Here is a 19,116-nt window from a genome sequence, read left to right as displayed (position 1 = left end):
GACCTTCAGCAAGACCAGCCCTGCTGGTACCCTGCTGTCCAGTTTCCAGAACTATGAGAGATATATGTTTGCCATTTAAGCTACCTGATCTGTTGTGTTTTTGTTATAGCAGCTGTAGCTCACTGAGATGGTCAAGGAGGCAGTTTGCTGAACTTTCTTTTAAGGTCCACAGTTTGTAACTTGTCTCTTCCTTCCCTGTTGTGTAGCTTGAGCAGCACTGGGCTGGACTCCAGCACAAAACGAAAGTGAGCATCCTCCCCTTCTTCCTGGTTTTAAAGGAAGTGATTCCAGTGTATCACCACGAAGACGGTTGTTAGTGTAGGCTTTTACACAGACTCCTTATCGGATTCACGGAGTTCTTTCTATTCCTGATTTGCTAGTTGAGAAGAGACTCAAGAGACAGTTTAACCAAGTGTGAGGAATGGACCTTATTTAGCTCCTAATTTCAACAAATCCACTGTAGAAAGACAGTTTTTGAGGCATTTGAGGGAATTAATGATGGACTTGGTATAGGAGGACAGTGAAGAATTATTTTAACTGAGCTGTGATCATACATTGCGATTGTGTAAGAAAATGCCTACTTTTGTGGGGAGTTCCCTGGTAGTCTAGAGGTTAGGATTAGGCACTTCAATGCTGTGTTGCAGAGTTCAATCTGTGGTTGGGAAACTGAGATTCTGCAAGCTGCATGATCAAAAAAAAAAAAAATTCACTTTTAATTTCTTTTATTGTAATATACACAGAACATAAAATACACCACTTTAGCCATTTTACTGTACAAGTTCTATGACTTTAAGTACATTTACATTGTTGAGCAGCAATCAACCATCATCATCTCCAGAACCTTTCGATCTTTCCCAACTGAACCCAGGGCCCCATTAAACACTAACTTGTCATATACCCAGACCCTGGAAACCACCATTCTTCTGTCTCTTTGAATTTGATGATTCTTTGTTGTTGTTTAATTGCTAAGTCATGTCCAACTCTTTTGGGGCCCCATGGACTGCAGTCCACCAGGCTCCTCTGTCCATGTTATTTTCCAGGCAAGAAGACTGGAGCGGGTTGGCATTTCCTTCTCCGGGGATCTTCCTGACCCAGGGATGGAACCCACATCTGCATTGCAGGCAGATTATATACTGTTGAATCACCTGGCAAGGAGTGATTACTCTGGGTATCTCACATAAGTGGAATCCTATTTGTCCCTTCGTACTGTCTTATTTCACTTAGCAAAATGTCCTCAAGGTTTATCCCTGTGGTAGCATGTTTCAGAATGTCTGCTCTCATGGCTGAATAGTACTCCGTTGTGTGTATGGACCACATTTTGTTTATCCTTTCATCCATGGTGGATATTGGTTTGTTCCTATTTTTTTGGCCATTGTGAATAATGCTGCTATGAACATGGTGTACAAACATCTGTTGGAGTTCCTGCCGTTGATTCCCTGTTGATTCTTTTGGATGTCCCCACACAGCCCAAAGTGGAATCCCTGGATAATCATATGATAATTCTCTCTCTCTTTTTTTTTTTTTTTGAGGAATCGTTTTTTTCCCACATCAGTTGCACCATTTTACATTCCTACCAGGAGTGCAGTGCACAGGGGTTTTACTTTCTCCATATCCCCACCAACATATGGTAAGAAAAATGCCATTGCCATAGAAACTCAGCACACCACTAGCCAATGGGCAGTGGGGACCGCCCCCCCCTCACCCCAACCTGGATAGCTTTCATGCTTAGGTGTGGTCTTGCCTAGATTTTCCGTGGGTGTCTGTAAAACTCCCATCATTCTCTGAAAGGAAGGACTTTAGGAGCAAAAGAAAAACTAACTACTCTGTGATCTGTTGATACACATATATGAGGTAAAACTGTTCATTTTTAAAAGGCAAGGGACCGCCAGACACTGTTCATGACCTGAGGTTCCTTTTGGGTGGAGGTGGGGGTTGGCTTCGGAGAGAAATATTGATCTCCTTCCAGTTTTTAAGTTGGGTGCTGGTTTCCTTGGTGCTTTGTTATGTGTTACCTCTGTAAACTCACATATATAGATATACTTTTGCATGTTAAACATTTTACATTTATACTTTTACATTTATAATCTTAACCCAGTAACATTTATTCTTTCCTGCTGTGGCCCCTATCTGTTGGCCAGAGGTCTGGTGCTGCTCTGAAATTTCAATTAGTATTCGTCTGAGGCAAGGAGAGAGAATAGAGTGAGTTCTATAAAGCTAAATTGATTCAACTCCAAGGATTGTGTATATCCTTGAATTCTGTCCTTCCTACTCGATTTGGTGTTAAAAGGACCTTTAAAAATAAAATCAGAGCGTTAAAAGGGTGCAGTTTGTTGTCTTATTTGCTCTATTGTCCTTACAAAAGGTAAACAGAAACAGTAGATGCCCTTGTGTAAGGTCATTACCGTTAAAAAAATAAAAAGTGTTTTCAGGGGTCCTTGAAAAATTCTAGGAATTGTTGCCTCAGAGAACGCAGCTCTGTATTGAGCAGCCAAACTCCAAGGCTGATAATATTCAAGACTGGGATTTCACTCACCTTCCTTTCCAGAGAATGTATTATACTCTCCCATTTAAAAAGCTCGTTTAGAGGAACGTTAATCAGCCCTGTGTGAAGACTCACGAGTCTACCTACACTCAGCTCAGGGGACCTACAGCCAGCTCAGGGGACCTATAGTCTCAAATGCCACCGGCTGATGATGCTTACAGTGAACATTTATCGAGCACTTCTCTACCATTGTCTGTTTTGTACGGACTCTTCAGTCTTCAGGAGTGTTATTTTTCCCATTTAACTGATAACTAAAACTTTGGCTAATATCTTGCTTAGAATCACCGGAGGAAGATAAGGGGGAGTTGGAATTCAACCCCCCTGGGGAGCTCCCCGCTGTGGTCCACACTCCTGGTTACTACTTCACTGGATCCCACACATGGCACCATCTCTGAGAAGCCAGAGGCAGTGGATCCCCTGCTCAGCCCTCTCATCCCGATGTTTAAGGAGCCCAGTTCACATACCTTGCAGGGGGAAAGGCTAAGCTCATTGGAACCCTTGTGTGGGTGCTAAGCTGCTTCAGTCGTGTCGGACTCTGTGACTCCATGGACAGTAGCCCACCAGGCTCCTCTGTCCATGGGATTCTCCAGGCAAGAATACTGGACTGTTTTACTATGGTGGTCTTCAAACGCACTTGTAGGCAGTGATTTAATTGTACTTACTTCTCGCATCTATATGAGACATTAGCAAATGCACTGTGTAAATTCAGTTGTGGGCAGAAGATTTGGGGAGAGAGGAGGTGTTCCAAGCATACTTCAGTTACCCGTAGCTGAGGCCTCATAGGAAGATTGAGGAAGATGCTATAGCGTTGACCGAAGGGGCTTAAAACGTTCAGGTGGGAGAGCTTAACACGACCTGGGCAGCAATCAGAGACGCCTGGGGGACTGAGGAGACCGTGCATGTCCTCCAAGAAGGATAAAAGAACAGCAGGAGGAAGTTGAGTCCTTCAGGGTCATGTTGAGGAGAGCGGGGGAAATGAACATTCTAAGGCCGTGAGTTCTAATTCACACGGTAATAAAACGGAGGGCTTTGAACTACGCTTCTATTTTCTCCTTTTTAGACTCTTTATCTCTCTCTTCACATCTGTCTGCGAGCGGCTGCCAGGACCCTTCCTTAGTCACACACATCGCCTCCCAGGATTTCGACATCCCTTCTCAAGAACTGCACGCAGCTTCTCCCCTTCCTGGCAAGGTCAGACGCGCCTTCTCTCTCCTTCCCTCCCTCTCTCATCCTCTCCGGCTCTCCCTTCTCTTTTTGTGTCGTTTGCCTCGTACCTGTAACAAATCACCCAAGACATAGTGGCTCGGAACAAGGGACTAGGATCATCTCTCGTGGCTCGGAACAAGGGACTAGGATCATCTCTCACAGTCTCGTGACGAGACGAGGGCCAACGGGGCGGCTCCCCCTGGAGGGCGTTCACGCAATTGCAGCCACGTGGTCTCCGGCGGGGGAGGGGTGATCCCGAGCCTGCGCTGCGCTGGCCATCCAAGATGGCGTCTTCATATGACGGCCGGTGGACCCCCTGAGGTGGCTGGGGACTGACTGGACTCTTTCCTCCCTCCTCCCTTCTGCGTCCATGTCCTTCTACGCCACACAGCTTCTCTACATGGTTACCTTGGACTTCCTTGTGGCATAGGGGGTTCAGAGTAGTGGGACTTCTTACCTGGTAGCCATCTTGCCTCAGACATGCATCCCAAGACATCTAATCAGAGGAAAGTCAAAACTTAGGAGGTAGTCTCAGGAGTCACTCCGCACCACTGTTGCTGCCTCTTGTTGGTCCAGAGAAGGTCACAGAGCCAGCCCAGGGGAGAGCAACCACCCAAGGGTGTGAATTGCAGGAAGGTATGGTTTCCTGGGGGTGCCATACCTCTCCAAGGACTAACGTTCCTCATGTATTGAAATGTCTGTCCCTGTCGCTCTTCCTGACTGAAATACCTTGTCACTGCTTTGTACCTTGCTTTGCAATCACAGTTTTTTTCTGTTTATATTAATGACGTCTTTGAGGAATTCTTACACATTCTCTCAAAAGAATCTTTAAGAATATGCTTTCATTTCTTGATACTAAAATTTCAGCACCCAAGAAGCCCTATAGAATAGCTCTGTAACTGTTTTTTAGAAAGTCTCTTTGGGAAATCAGATTCGGTTTACCTTTTAACCACTGATGATAACACAGCAAACTGAAAAGGCAGATCAGTTTTAGAGAAAAGTGATCCACCATCAGGTGTGGGTGTCCTTGGATGAACTCCCCAACAATGATGCTTTTCATGCTTGGCCACTAATTTAAAAACCTGTTCTCTTGTTGAGGCTAAATGGTGACTTGCTTTCTGTATGGACCTTTTTTTTTTTTTTTTTAATATTCAAACTCTTTTACACAAGTGAAAGTTTACCCTTTTTTTAAAACAACTGCTTCTCCTCTTACCCTTCCAAAGGGATAAGTTGAAACTAAAAGATTTGTTGCACAGTCACATGGCAGTTTCAGAAATTCTTGAAAATCTCATACCGATGGATGGCTTAACTTTCCCTAGCTTCTGCAATGCCATTGAGGTCTCAAGCTCACATAAAGAGTTATTGGCTTTTTCTTCTTTTTTTTTAAGATGCTAAATCTGCAAAGCTTTTCTCTGGTGATTATGGAGAACAGCACACGTGGGAGAAAGTGGGCCACTGGAGGTGGCAAAGAACTTTTTTTTCCTACCCACAAGCCCTGAAGAAACTCTGCCAACAAGGATTAATTTGCTCATGAGATCTTACTGTGGTTGCCATTAAGAAAGAAAATAACCCAACAGGAACAGCAGGGCAGAAGCATTTCTGAGCTCGGGGGAGAAGAGTTGGGTTTTGTGGTGGGAAGTGGGGTGCTGGTTTTTCTCTCCTATAGCGATGAGGCTGACAGTATTTCTCTCCCTTGGACTCTGTGTGGACATCTGAAGGCCAGCTCCGAAGGAGGATAATCAGTAGCTTGTAGTTTTCTGTAGTTTGGCTTTATTAAAAGCAGGGGAAAGATTTCATTTTTAAAACACCTTCAGGCAGTTCCCTGGTGACCTCATGGTTAGGATTTGGCTCTGTCACTTCAGGGGCTCAGCTCCATCCCTGGTCGGGGTATTGAGATCCAGCGAGCCACGTGGAATAGCCAGAATATGGGGAAGAAAAAACTTGTCTATTTGATCCTTTCCCGGTTTTTAAGAAAGCCTTGGACAACAGCACGTCACCCCATTGGCGGTGTGTTTCCACGTTTCTGTCCTCATACTTGGGTTCAATAGACAAGTTAGGCAGACCCCGGCAGCTTCAAACTCAGAGGGTCCCTCCTCACAGAGTTATTCAGCCCCCAGTTTCCTCCAGGAGAAGGAAGCAGTGGACTTCAGTTAGAACAGTGTTTTCTACGAAGCTTCACACTAAGCCCCTCAACAAAAATTTCCACTGGCCATCAGGCAAAATATGGCAGACCGTGAAAGCTTCAGACCCAAGCGGAATGCACCCCCCGACCACCAGGACCCCCACCAAAGGTCAGCTCAGGGCTGCCCTGGGTCTTGTCAGCTGCTTGGTGGGGAGAGAAGGAAGCCACCCGAGGGGCCAGGGCAACAGGAAGAAGAGGGGCTGGGAGGGGTGGGTGGGGGGTAGACGGCAGAGGCAAGGCCCAGTCGCTGATTCCTGAAGTCCTGCAACTTCTGGGAAGCCCCCATTCTCCCACCTGTGCAGACGAGGAGCCCTGAAGCGAAGTGTTTAAATAACCTGCTTTCATGCAACCTGATTAAGCTATTTAAAGTCTTTAAATAGAATCTAAGCGTTGTATTTAATCCTTGAGTAAAATGAAGGATTTTCGTCTGAGCCTGGCTGCCTAGCCCACGGTTCCTTCCACCACCCCTGACCCCCTCTCAGAAGCCATGGGTAACTGGTAATCCTCTTATGAATGAAAACCGGGGACTTGCTGGAGGTGAGCCTGTGGCACTCAGCCAAGTAACAACAGCTGTCACTCTCTCTTGTTTAATCCTATAGTGGAGTACGACAAGGAGTTCTCCCCTCGCCAGCGACACCACAAAGAGTTCAAGTTCAACCTATCCCAGATTCCTGAGGGTGAGGCGGTGACGGCTGCAGAGTTCCGAATCTACAAGGACTGTGTTGTGGGCAGTTTTAAAAACCAAACTTTTCTTATCAGCATATACCAAGTCTTACAGGAGCATCAGCACAGGTATGGAGGCTCAAGGAACCCCAAAGGGTCGGGCTGGGCCCCGTTTCTCACCCCATCACCCTGTAACCCCAAGTGTGTCTGGGAAAGGTGGCTTGGAGTTCAAGGGCAGCCCACGGGCGTGACGAGGGATGTGTTCCCAGTGCTAGTTTAGTGGGAGAGAAGATAGTTTTGCTCTTACGGTGAAGATTTCCCAATGGTTTTCTTTTCTGAAGCTAGCCAGTGAATAGTAATTACTAAGCATCCTTTGTGATCAGAAACAGAACCGACTGGGAACTTGTTCCCACTATTGCTTAGGGGAATGGAAGCTGAGGGTGGCTGACAGGTTCACACTTGAAAATTATATGAGGATGCTTACAAATGCTACTGAGTCAAGTGAATAGAAGGCTATGTGTGCTAGTGATATAATATATACATATATATTGGTCAAAAAGGTCATTAAGATAATTGCATGAATGAACTTTTGGTCAAAAACCTGAATAAACATTTTGGTCAACACAATATAATGTCTTTGAGTGTGTGTGTGTGTATGAATGAATGAATGTGTCTCAAATGTATTTTTTTTATCATGTAGATGCGACGGAATAGTAGACTTTATTTTTTTCCATGTCTGTATTATTCTTGTTTCCTGAAATGAGGCTGCACATTTTACAAAAGAACTGTGTTCTTGGGGCTGCCTAGCAAGTGAAAGAATCCTTCCATGGGGTGATTTTTTTAGAACATTGGAGGGGCTAAGGGATGAAGTAGTACAGCATTTTATTTCAGTCCTATAGAGACAGAGAACAAGCCCATGACCTTGAAATTTTGCTTAGTCCTTAGGGTTCAGCTGAGTGGTTGGGTCAGATGGAGAGCTTGGGGCAGAGGTCAGCACTGCCCGAGGTTCTCGTCGGGTAGCAACTCAGCACATGATAGGATTTTCTGGCAATAATATGGTAAATCTGAAAATAAAAGTAAGAGGATGCAGAGGGAAGGGAACTCCCCACCCCTTCGTTTATGGACTCTGTTAGCTTGGGTTTTATAAACCAACTCCAGATTCTTGCTTTTGGTCCTGGAAGTCTGTTGACTTCCCAAGAAAGTCCAAAAGTCTTGGCCAAGAAGGTTCAAAGGAATGAGTTTTGTTTCTCCTGGGCTTACGGATCTGTGTGTGGGTCTGTCTCAATACACACACTAAAATAATATCAAATGTGTGAACTTTGCCCCACACAAGAACTGTTTTGAGAGCACTGCTGACATTTAACCCTGATGCATATTCAGGTCCATTATGAGGAAAGTGGAGAAGGAAGGATGTGCCAGGCTTTGGGGACACACGCTGGTGTGGGACATAGACACTGACTGTTGTAGGTGAATCTCAGCTACATAATAATAAATAATAAGTAAAATAGAGCTGCTGTGAGATCTTTATTACAGACCAAAATTTTAGAGTGGAAGGGAAGTTTTCTGATGTTTGATTATCACTCCTGAATTAAAATATGTAGATCAATTGAACTGTTAAGGGCCTCTGTTGAGAAGTAAATTCTTCATTGCTAGCTTTTCATCTTTCAGTATTTCAGAGACATTCAGTATTCAGTGATTCTTTGGAATTGCTTTGCTTTGTTGTTCAGTTGGTTTTGCTGTGTCCAACTCTTTGCAGCTCCATGAAGTGCAGTACACCAGGCTTTCCTGTACTTCACTATCTCCCTGAGTTTGCTCAGACTCATGTCTTTTGAGTCAGTGATGCCATCCATCCATCTCATCCTCTGTCATCCCCTTCTCCTCTTGCCCTCAATCTTTCCCAGCATCAGGGTGTTTTCCAGTGAGTGAGCTCTTCTCATCAGGTGGCCAGAGTATTGGAGCTTCAGCTTGGGCATCAGCCCTTCCAATGAATATTCAGGACTGATTTCCTTCAGGATTGACTGGTTTGATCTTGCTGTCCACGGGGCTCTCAAGAGTCTTCTCCAATACCACAATTTGACAGCATTAGTTCTTCAGTGCTCAGCCTTCTTTATGGTCCAGCTCTCACATCTGTTCGTGACTGATTTAACCATTGACTTTCAGTTTGCCTAATTATCAGTCTCATTGCCTTTCTGTGTTGGAAATAATCCGCTGGTGCCTATTTGGCTCAGACTTCTGTTTGGAAAGCACAGTTTCCTCTGTTCTGCAGGATAAGCTTCATGGTGAAAACACTAGATTGGAGCTTTTGTGACTGTGATTTTTTTTTGCAAAATTATTTATTATTTTACCAAAGAGAGAGAGTACACACTAGCAGACTATTTGTAAGGTTTACATTGAGCTTTAGCCAGAAGTGAACAGCTGCCTTGAGCTTCAGATGCTGGTGTCAGGCTTCCTCCGGGCCAGCAGTGAGCTTGGAAAACAGACTCCCCAGTGGTCTCAACCTTTGATGACTCCCTGTCAAAGCAGAGCTGTAATCGTGCTGCCTTCTAGGACGGGAGTATTTGGCGATGGATATGTTTAACTTTTGTGCATAGGAAAGGGGAAGTCCTGGGAGAATTGGGAGAATTTCGAGCTTTTGAAGAGTTCCTGCTTGGCCAGGAGGAGATTGTCTTTTCTTATCAGTGGCCTGGAGCCCAGGATGCCTGTGGCCTCCTCGTGTTCTTCCAGAGGCCTTCAGATTGAACCGCGGGACCCCTTCTGGGGAAGGTCCCATCTCCCCATCTGTACTGTCTTGGAGTGTCTTGGCTAAAAAGGACTCTCCCGGCTCATGAAGAAACATAGCTGTTTAATCTGTGTTTCAGTGAAATTTGTAGCATCTGATGGATCAACTTAAGACATATGTGTGTTGCAAAAGAGTTGGCCTCCTTGAAAAAGAAAAAAAAAAAAGGCAGGTTTTTCATTGCTGAGTCATACCCTCAGCTGGAGCTGAAGGAGTTCTGTGTCAGACCTCCTGCTATAAAGGGCAGCTAGGGAGTCTGACCCAGGGAGGGTCAGGAAAGATGCTTGGAAAGGAGGCCCTTGCTGTGAACTCGGCAGAAACCTCATGCTGCTGGTAAAAAGTCACTGGACCAGTAAGTTGAAAAACAATGATGACTAGATGGTGTTTGTTGAAGCAGCTGATACATTATTCAAAACCTGAGAATAAGCCTAGAGATGAAATCTAAGTCCTGCAAAGAACTGGAGCAACTCGTGGAGTGGAGAGGGGTTGGCAACCCAGAAGCACACATGTGCTCTTTGTGGTTTATTTATTTTTAACTTTTTATTCTGTATTGAGGTATAGCTGAGTAATAATGTGATCGTTTCAGGTGGACGGTGCAGGGACTCGGCCATACGTATCCATGTATCCCTTCTCCCCCAAACTCCCCTCCCATCCAAGCTGCCGCATCGTATGGAGCAGAGTTCCCTGTGCTCTGTAGTAGGTCCTTGTTGGTTACCCATTTTATTTTTTAAAATAACTTATGTATTATTTTTGGTTGTGCTGAGTCTTCGTTGCTAGGCGAGGGCTTTCTCCAGTTGTGGTATAGTGAGAGTTACTCTTCATTGCAGTGCACAGGCTTCTCCTTGGGGTGGCTTTTCTTGTTGGGTCACCAGCTCTAGGGCCCTTGGGCTCAGTAGTTGTGGCCCAGGACTTAGTTGCTCTCCAGCATCTGGAATCTTCCCGGACTAGGGATCGAACTTGTGTCCCCTGAATTGGCAGATGGATTCTTATCCATGGTGCCACCAGGGAAGTCGCTTTGTTAGTTATCCATTTTAAATACAGCAGTGTGTACGTGTCTATCCCAGACTCCCTAACTCTCCCTTCCCCCCATTTTTAACTCTATAGTATGGAGTGGGGTTGGTAGTTTAAGATGAGTTTGCTGTTAAAATCTGACTTTAGGAATTGTTATATGTTTATGATGACGCTGGTGGAAACTGGCAGTTATATCATGCTCAGAGTTTGGGAAAGACCTTCCCAAATCCATTCCTTAGAGTTTAGCCATGACCGCATCAGACAGCTGGGCAGGCAGTTTACGCTATAGAAGGATGAAATATGGTGTATACACATTGTGTCAAGTCCAAATCAGGCCTAAAGTGTGGGCTGCTCTGCTTACTCAAAGTCACCCCCATGCCGTGGGGACAGTCCCAAGGTGAAGTGCCAGAAAGAGGGAAAGGGTCCCCTTATGGCACGTCTTGCGTCTTCAACTCCTCAGCTTGGATAAGAACGTAAGGATGCTCCTGTTCGGGTAGCACAGGAGACAGCTCTGTTGGGGGTAAAAATGTGTCTGTTAGAATTCAGGCCTTTGGTGCTTTGGCGTTTGAGGACTCCCAATGGGAAAAACCTCTGCAAACCTTCATGGATCTATTGATCAACCATGGATCTGTTAGCAGCTTTTCCAAAGGAAAGGTGTGGAGGAGATGAAAGACTAAATCACTTGGAAGTAGCTGTACTTAGTCACGGTATGGTGTCTTTGTCCACTTACTTTGCATTTTCTCCTGCATCTCATCCATGCTGAGCTGTCTTCATATTTGGAGGCTGCTCTGATTAACTGTCAACCTTCTATTATCACGTGTGGCAGCATGATGGTAACATGTCGCTCATTTCATATGTACTCACGTACCTTTATATTAATAGTGCAATTTGGGGGCCTTTAGGAATATCATTCTCATCTATATTTCTTATTTGGTTAAAGATATACTTTACCTCTTAATTCACTGTTGTATATCTGGAAGTCAAACAGCATCTCTTTGAAGCCAGACAGAAATGTTTTCAGTGTCTGAAAGATGCTTCTGTTTGGTCCATGGGTCGGCCCCACATGCCTCTGCTAGCTGTGAAATTCTGTACTCTGTATGTATCTGTTGCTTGGCAGTGATAGTCTGTCTTCTGTGTGTGTGATAACTTTTTTGTGTTTTACCATGGTGCAGTCTTTTGGAAGACATTTAAGCGAGAATTAATTACCAGATTTAAAAGTCAGTTCCTCCTGGTATAAGCAATAGCACAACTTACTCCTGTGTCTGCAAACAGAGGGAGTGGGAGGCAAACAAACAGAGGTGAAGTGGGAGTTTTTTTGTATATATATAATTTTTTCAGCTTGGATCATATGCTTCATCCTAACGTTAGCATCGTTTTTAGGAGTGGAAGATGTGTAACTTTGAATCAAGGAAACAGGGCAATACTGTGGTGGAGTTGGTTTTTAAAACCGAGAAAGATTTCCAACTTAGGCCGCCCAGAGGCCATGCTGATGGAGTCCCCAGAAACAAGGCCAGACTGAATTATTGTTTATGTGACTAAGTTCATCAATTCTGACCTGTTTTTAAGATAGAATATAATTGTCCCGGGAGAGAAAATAACTGTTGAAAGGCAAAAGCAGTTTTCCAGAATTTTAAACTTGACATACTACTCTGAACCATTCATAGAGATCGGGACCAGAGGAATCAGTCAGGAGGGGCTTGGAGAAGAGTCCAGGTTGGGACGGGTCTGAGTCATGATTAGATGCTGAGAGCCCGTGAGAATGAGCTCTACTCTCTAGTACTGGGTATTTGAGATTACAGGTGAACTATGGACATAGATTAGAGAGTTTAGATAGAAGAAGAAAAAAACCTAGTTGACCCAGGGCCACTTATTGAAAATACTATCCTTTTTCCATTCACATCAGTGGCATCTTTGTCATAAATCATGTGACCACATAAGTGTGGGTCTGTGTCTGAGATCTTTGTTCTGTTCTGTTGGTTGATTTTTCTCTTCTTGTACCAATATTACGCTCTTAAGTCTTTTAATTTTATGGGAAGTCTTGATATCTGGCATGTAAGTTCTCCACATTTGTTCAAGCTTTTCTTGGCTGTTGATGGTCCTTTGTAGTCCCATGTATACTGTAAAAGCAGCGTTTCAATTTCTACAAAAGAAACTCTGTTCTGAAATTCTGAATCTACTTGGAATTTCATCAGATTTAGAGCTCAATTTGGGATGAATTGACTCTCACTAATTGTGAGTGGTTCAGTCCAAAAATGTTTATTTAGGTTTGCTTTTAACTTCTATCAGTAACTTTTAACACTTTGAGGGGTCTTGAATATTTTTATTAGAATTATTCCAAGTATTGAAGTTTCTATCCTATTGTGAGTGGTATTATCTTTTAAAAATTTCAGTGTCTGATTATTTTTTGCTATACCCATAGAAATACAATTGATTTTTAGATATTGATCTTATATCCAGCAACCTTGCAAATTTACATAGTCTAGTTATGTTTCTCTGCAGAATTTCAGAATTTCCATGAATATAATCATGTCATCTATAAACATTTTTATTTTTTCATCATAATTCTTATATTTTTGCCTCTTATTGTGCTTGCGGGAGATCCAGTGTAATATTGAATTCCATACAGATTTCTGGTAGGTTTCTAATCTGAGATTGGAAATCTATCAGATTTCTGATCTAAGGGAGGAAGCATTTAATACTGTGCCATTAAGGACAATGTTTGTTATAAATGTTTTTGTAGATACTCTGAACAGACTTAGGAAATTCTCCTCTATTCTTAGTTTGCTATGAGTTTTTTAAAATTAGAAATTATGTGGATTTTTTTCTGAATTTTGGGGGATGACTGTAGTTAGTCCTTCATATTTCCATGGATTCTACGTCTGTGGAGTCAACCAACCACACATCAAAATATTTTTTAAAAATTTCAGGAAGTTCCAAAAAATTTGAATTTGCTATGTGCTTGCAACTATTTACACAGCACTTACATTGTATTAGGTACTATAAGTAATCTAGAGATTTAAAATATACAGGAGGACATGCATGAGTTATATGCAGATATACTACATGATTTTACGTGAGGGACTTGAGCATACACGGATTTTGGTGTCTAGCTATTTTTGGTATCCAGGATTGGGTCCTGAAACCAGTTCCCCAAGGATGGGAATGTCTGAGGGATGTCTATAACCAATGTCACATTCCTGGAACAAACCGAACTTGGGATTTATCCTTCTAATATAACACTAGATTCTAAGATCATGTCTGAAAATTCTGTTATTTGAATCACCTGTGGGTCTATTTTCATGATCTGTTTGCTCCCTTGATTTTCCCTCATTTGGTCTTATTTCCTAGCATGCCTAATCATTTTTTGAAATTATATTCTGGACTTCATTTATGACAAACAGTTCTAGATACTGGTGTCTACTTCACTTTCTTCTGGAAGGCAGGCAGGTCACCTTGTTCTGTTCTAACTGAAGCCAGGTTTCTGGATATGTTAAGGCATCTCTGTTTCTTGTTTTCCCTTTCTCCTGCAGTTTAGCTCTTCAGGGGTCTCAGCTGAAGGTCTAGGTTGTTTACCAGAGGTTCTCTTCCATGGTGGGCTCTGAACTCTTAATTTTTAACTTCCCAGCACTGAGAGACTGCCAAAAACTCTGCTGTGCTTTTGTTTAGCCTCTAAGCAGTTTCTTTCTGCTTATTTTCTCAGCTTCTTCCTCCATGCAAACACAGCCTAACATTTGGCAAATGTCTCAAATGGAAATATTGGAGTTCATGGCAGTCAGGCCTTGAAGAGCCAAGGTCCTAGAGGAAGGGACCCCTCACTTCTATGAGATCACATTGATGAGCTCACTTCTGTGCAGTCCTCTGGGGCCTTAGCCCTCTAAGTCATAACTTCCTGAAGCTCCAGTTTGCATTGCCAGCCAGTGATACCACTCCAGGCTCTGGGCTGCTTTCTGTTTGACATCTTTGCGGTATGCAGAGGCCCTAAGATGAAAAAGCAATGGCAAATACAGGGCTCAGCCTTGATGCATTTCTCTTCTCTCTGACCTCTTGCCCCATCAAGTGTTTACCTTTCTTGGTTGCTCTAAGATGGCTTCAAACAGGTTTGTGATTTTAGCTGTTCTTAGTAAGAGTGTTCATTTGATGTACCATGGCCCAAAGCACCCATCTCTGAAGTGTCATATTTTTATGGGGAAATCTTTGTAATGAATCCCCACAGACGTTGATGTTGGGAACCAAACAGTGTGATTTTGGAAACCAGACCTGAACCCAGTCATTGGGCCAGCATCCAGGAGATTCATGTTCTTAGGAAAGCATTTCTCGCAGACTGATGCTCATAGAGTGATTGCTATATAAATTCCGTCAGATGCTCAGTGCTGCCTCCCGAAATGAAGTAATATGAACTCTTATCTCCACTGACCTGAAAGTGGGATATCTGGGACTGTTCTTTTATGAAGAGAAGGGCAAATTTGAGAAAGGCGGGATGGGAGAACTTGATTGATGTTTGGGCAGAGGAAAATCAAAGCCTTCTTATCGCTGTGCCCAGCCACGCCTGTTTCTCTTTCTGAATCCGGTCTGCCACAGGTTCCTACCCCAGGGACTACTGAAATCTTCCTGCTGGCTTGATAATCCCTGGCACACTCAGCCTGGGCCCCAACGAGCACTGAACTTCGTAGTGAGTGTTTGTTCCTTTGCTCCTGAGAAAGGGATAACGTGCCCGACCTACACCTGCGGTTATGTAACCAGTTAGTTTCATCTTCTTAGTCAAGAGCTTAGACTTAGAAAGAACCCCCTGAAGTCAAAGGAGAAAACAAGATTCAAGAAGCTACCAAGCCTTCTTCCCCCTGCCTAAGTTCTGTTCTTTGGAAGAGTAGCTGAGAACGTTAGAGAAGAATTAAAAAAACAAGGACAAATTTTGGAGAGGGGGACGTCAGGGTGAGGGGAACAGGAGGAACTTTTGTTTGGGAATTGTTTACCCACTTGGTAAACGTGGCAGAGAAAAGGAAATAGGTTTGTTTCTGGAAACGATGCTGCCTTCTCTATTATTCACACCCAGATGTTTTAGTTGCCAGCATCTCCCCACCAGGATGTCCAGCTTTGTGGGAGGCAGGCCGTGGTTGTAGTCAAGATTTTTTTTTTTAGCTGTTTTAAAATCACAAATTAGCAGCACTTTTATTGCCAGAGTTCCCCATGTTGGGTGAGGATGTGGGTGTGGGCATGGGTGATAAGAACTAAAACATAAAATTTGCCTGTGACATGTTTAAAAGGTGGCAGAAATTGAGAGGTTGTTGCTGACTCATGAAAAGATGCCAGGATTCTTGGCCTCCGGAAGAGAAGAATTCAGTCGGGGGGCCAGAGACGATCAAAAGAATGTCTCAAGTTTGAGAAAATTTTACCAGACCCACTCCCATGCCCACAATTAACATTTTAGGAGAACAAGATTAGAATTTAACAATAGAAAGATCCTACCAGACCCACTCCCGTAATATACATTCTAAAATATCAGGATGAGTCAGAAGGTTTTCAAGAAGGAGAAACTGTCCTCAAGCAGGACACATTGTTATTGTATAATCCTTAGTACAGAGTTTAAACTGAGTTGTTTAAACTGAGTCGTTTGCTGTATAATCATCACTTCCAGGCTTAAAGATAAAAATGTTTTATGTGACTTGGGCTTCCCTGGTGGCTCTGAGGTTAAAGCATCTGCCTGGAATGCAGGAGACCTAGGTTCGATCTCTGCGTCGGGAAGATCCCCTGGAGAAGGAAATGGCAACCCACTCCAGTACTCTTGCCTGGAGAATCCCATGGATGGAGGAGCCTGGTGGGCTACAGTCTATGGGGTTGCAAAGAGTCGGACATGACTGAGCAACTTCACTCACTCACTCATGTGACCAGGACTAAGGAATGTAGAGGGGAAAAAAATGTTTGTCCTTTCCTCCTCCTGGAGAATTCCAGATCCCTCTCTCCTTGGGGACCCCCGGACTTCTTAACCTACCTAGAAACTGACTCTCTCAAAACCTCATTCAGTCTGTACCCGATCACTGGGGCGTGGGGTGATATATACCCCAGTGTGTTGTTATTGTTCAGTCACTAAGTCATGTCTGACTCTCTGTGGCCCCATGGACTGCAGCACACTAGGCTTCCCTGTCATCCTCTACCTCCCGGAGTTTGCTCAAGTTCATGTCCACTGAGTTGGTGATGCCATCTGGCCATCTTGTCCTCTGCCGCCCTCTTACCCCAGTGTATGGGAACATTATTGCATCTGTGTGGTCACCAAGCACAGGTTAGGTAGCCTTGAACTTGAACAAAGTAACCTTCCATCTTCCCCTGCTCCCTGTCTTGGACACACAGAAGCAAGCCTTCTGATAATCCTGCTACTTTGGACTTAATCTCACCTGTGATTCTGATTGTTAGTCTCACTTGATAAATCCCCAAGGGTAAGGCCAGTCCCTAAGACCATCAAGCATTTACTCATGAAGTCTACATGACTTCGTACTATTTTAGAGAGGGAGGCAAGGTATTTTGAGAGCTAACAGCTTGGAACTTGAAGTCTAAACAGCAGGCTGAGGTCATTCTCCTTGTACTTTGGAGAGAGGCAGAGTGCTCGACGACAGTGGCCCTAAGTGTGGTCCCCAGACCAGCAGCAGCAGAGTCACCTAGGAATCTGACAGGGATGCAAGCTCACAGGCCCTGCCCCCGAAACTCTAGCAGTCTGTGTGTTAACACAGCCTCCAGGGGAGTCTGGTGCCCACCGGCCTTGGGAACCTCCGTGGTGATGGTTCAGGGCCAGGCTGCCTGGGTCCACATCCCCGCTGTGCTCGTGCTGGCTGAGTGCCTGTGAGCAAGCCACGTGACCCATGTGTGTCTCTGTTCCCCGCTCTGTACGCCTGGGATGGTATGAACACTCTTGGGCGGTTGTGAGGAGCTGACGCATGTAAGAGCTGTCCCGTGGTGAATAGCGTGTAAGTGCAGAGCTGTGTTACTATCCTGACAGCAAAGGGGTTTGTGTTGGTTTGTCGAAGAAGAAACATCCCTTACTGAGTTTTGGTGCCTTTGATGCTTGAAACTTCTCTCTATGCCATGCTTGTCCTAGAAGTGAAAGCTGGGCAAATTAACTGCCATAAAGTCAGTGGGAGCTTGGCTGATTATATAATATAGTGTATGCTGTGTTTAGTCACTCAGTCCTGTCTGACTCTCTGCAACCCCATGGACTGTAGCCTGCCAGGCTCCTCTGTCCATGGGGATTCTCCAGACAAGAATACTGGAGTGGGTTGCCATGCCCTCCTCCAGGGAATCTTCCAAACCCAGTTCTCCCTCATTGCACGTGGATTCTTTACTGTCTGAGTCACCAGGGAAGCCTAAGAATACTGGAGTAGGTTGCCATTCCCTTCTCCAGGGGATCTTCTTGACCCAGGACTCAAACCGGGGTCTCCTGCATTGCAGGCAGATTCTTTACCAGCTGAGTTACCAGGAAAGCCCAATATATACCATATAGTGTATATAATATCTGGAGAAAGAAACGGCAGGCCACTCCAGTACTCTTGCCTGGAAAATCCCATGGACGGCGGAGCCTGGTGGGCTACCATCCACGGGGTTGCAAAGAGTCGGGCACGACTGAGTGCCTTCCCTTCACTCCTGTGGGCTTCCCTGGTGGCTCAGACAGTAAGCCATCCACCTGCAATGCAGGAGACCCTGGTCCCAGAAGATCCTTGGAAAGGAATGGCAACCCACTCGAGTATTCTTGCCTGGAGAATTCTGTGGACAGAGGAGCCTGGCGGGCTACAGTCCACAGGACTGCAGAGAGTCAGACACAACTGTGTGACTTTCACTAACATAATATGTAATATATACAATATATGAAAGAAAGTGTCAGTTGCTCAGTCATGTCTGATTCTTTGTGACCCCATGGACTGTAGCCCGCCAGGCTCCTCTGTCCGTGGAATTCTCTAGGCAAGAATACTGGAGTGGGTTGCCATTCCCTTCTCCAGAGGATCTTCCTGACCCAGGAATTGAACCCAGGTCTCCTGGATTGCAGGCAGATTCTTTATTGTCTGGGAATAATAATTACCAGGGCAACCCTGTAATACATAATTTATATAATTTGAGTAACAAGAGTGAATAAACATATATGTAATATATAATGTATACATTATTATATATACAGCAGTGTTCATTCACTGTTACTCAAATCTGTGTAGCAGTTACTCTGATTTGCAGTGTTGTGTTTTCAAATATTCTGTTCTATCTTTTTAGTTGGTAAAAGTTTAGATGTGACTCTGTATATACATTACATAAGAAAGTAAAAACCCTTGCCTTCGTCTCTGATTTCCTAAAATGATTGATTTTTGACTTTCATTCTGTTTGAAAATTGCACTCTCCTTCTTGCATAAAGAAGACCTTGATGCTCCTAGAGTGGTTTACAAGGGAACCTCTGCTGTTCATGTCACAAAACCGGGTGTGTCTTGTTAGAGGTGACCCTTTGACAGAGTCCGTAGACTGAGAAGGTCATGTATCATTGAAGAAAGGTAAACAGCTGTGGACAGACCAGGCCCATTTTGGTGACTTGCCATAAATAGTGTCTCTTACCCACCTGAGTCACGAGCAGCGTTGACCCAGCGGGGTTCCCCCTCAGAGGATCATTCTTGTGAAAAACCCTCTCCCTTCCTGGATGTGTGTCAGTGATGGCTGTATCTAGATGGAGGGCATTGGGCTCGGAGGGGAAGAGGGAGAAGCCGGGGAGGCTGC

The 19,116-nt window shown here is 44.4% G+C and overlaps 1 protein-coding gene across 2 annotated transcripts in view; it reads left to right on the top strand.

The window, feature by feature from the left end:
- Positions 1–19,116, top strand: part of BMP6 (bone morphogenetic protein 6) — a 145,959-nt gene that overhangs the window by 112,974 nt on the left and 13,869 nt on the right. For both annotated transcript variants that reach the window (XM_069563101.1, XM_069563100.1), the window contains exon 2: positions 6,530–6,722. In XM_069563101.1, coding sequence (XP_069419202.1) covers positions 6,530–6,722 — 193 coding nt within the window. The remainder of the gene's footprint in view (positions 1–6,529; positions 6,723–19,116) is intronic.

This window comes from Ovis canadensis, chromosome 20 (genome assembly GCF_042477335.2).
Source record: "Ovis canadensis isolate MfBH-ARS-UI-01 breed Bighorn chromosome 20, ARS-UI_OviCan_v2, whole genome shotgun sequence".
Taxonomy (NCBI): domain Eukaryota; kingdom Metazoa; phylum Chordata; class Mammalia; order Artiodactyla; family Bovidae; genus Ovis; species Ovis canadensis.
The sequence above is the reverse complement of the archived record's forward strand: the minus strand, read 5'-3'. Positions and strand labels throughout refer to the sequence as shown.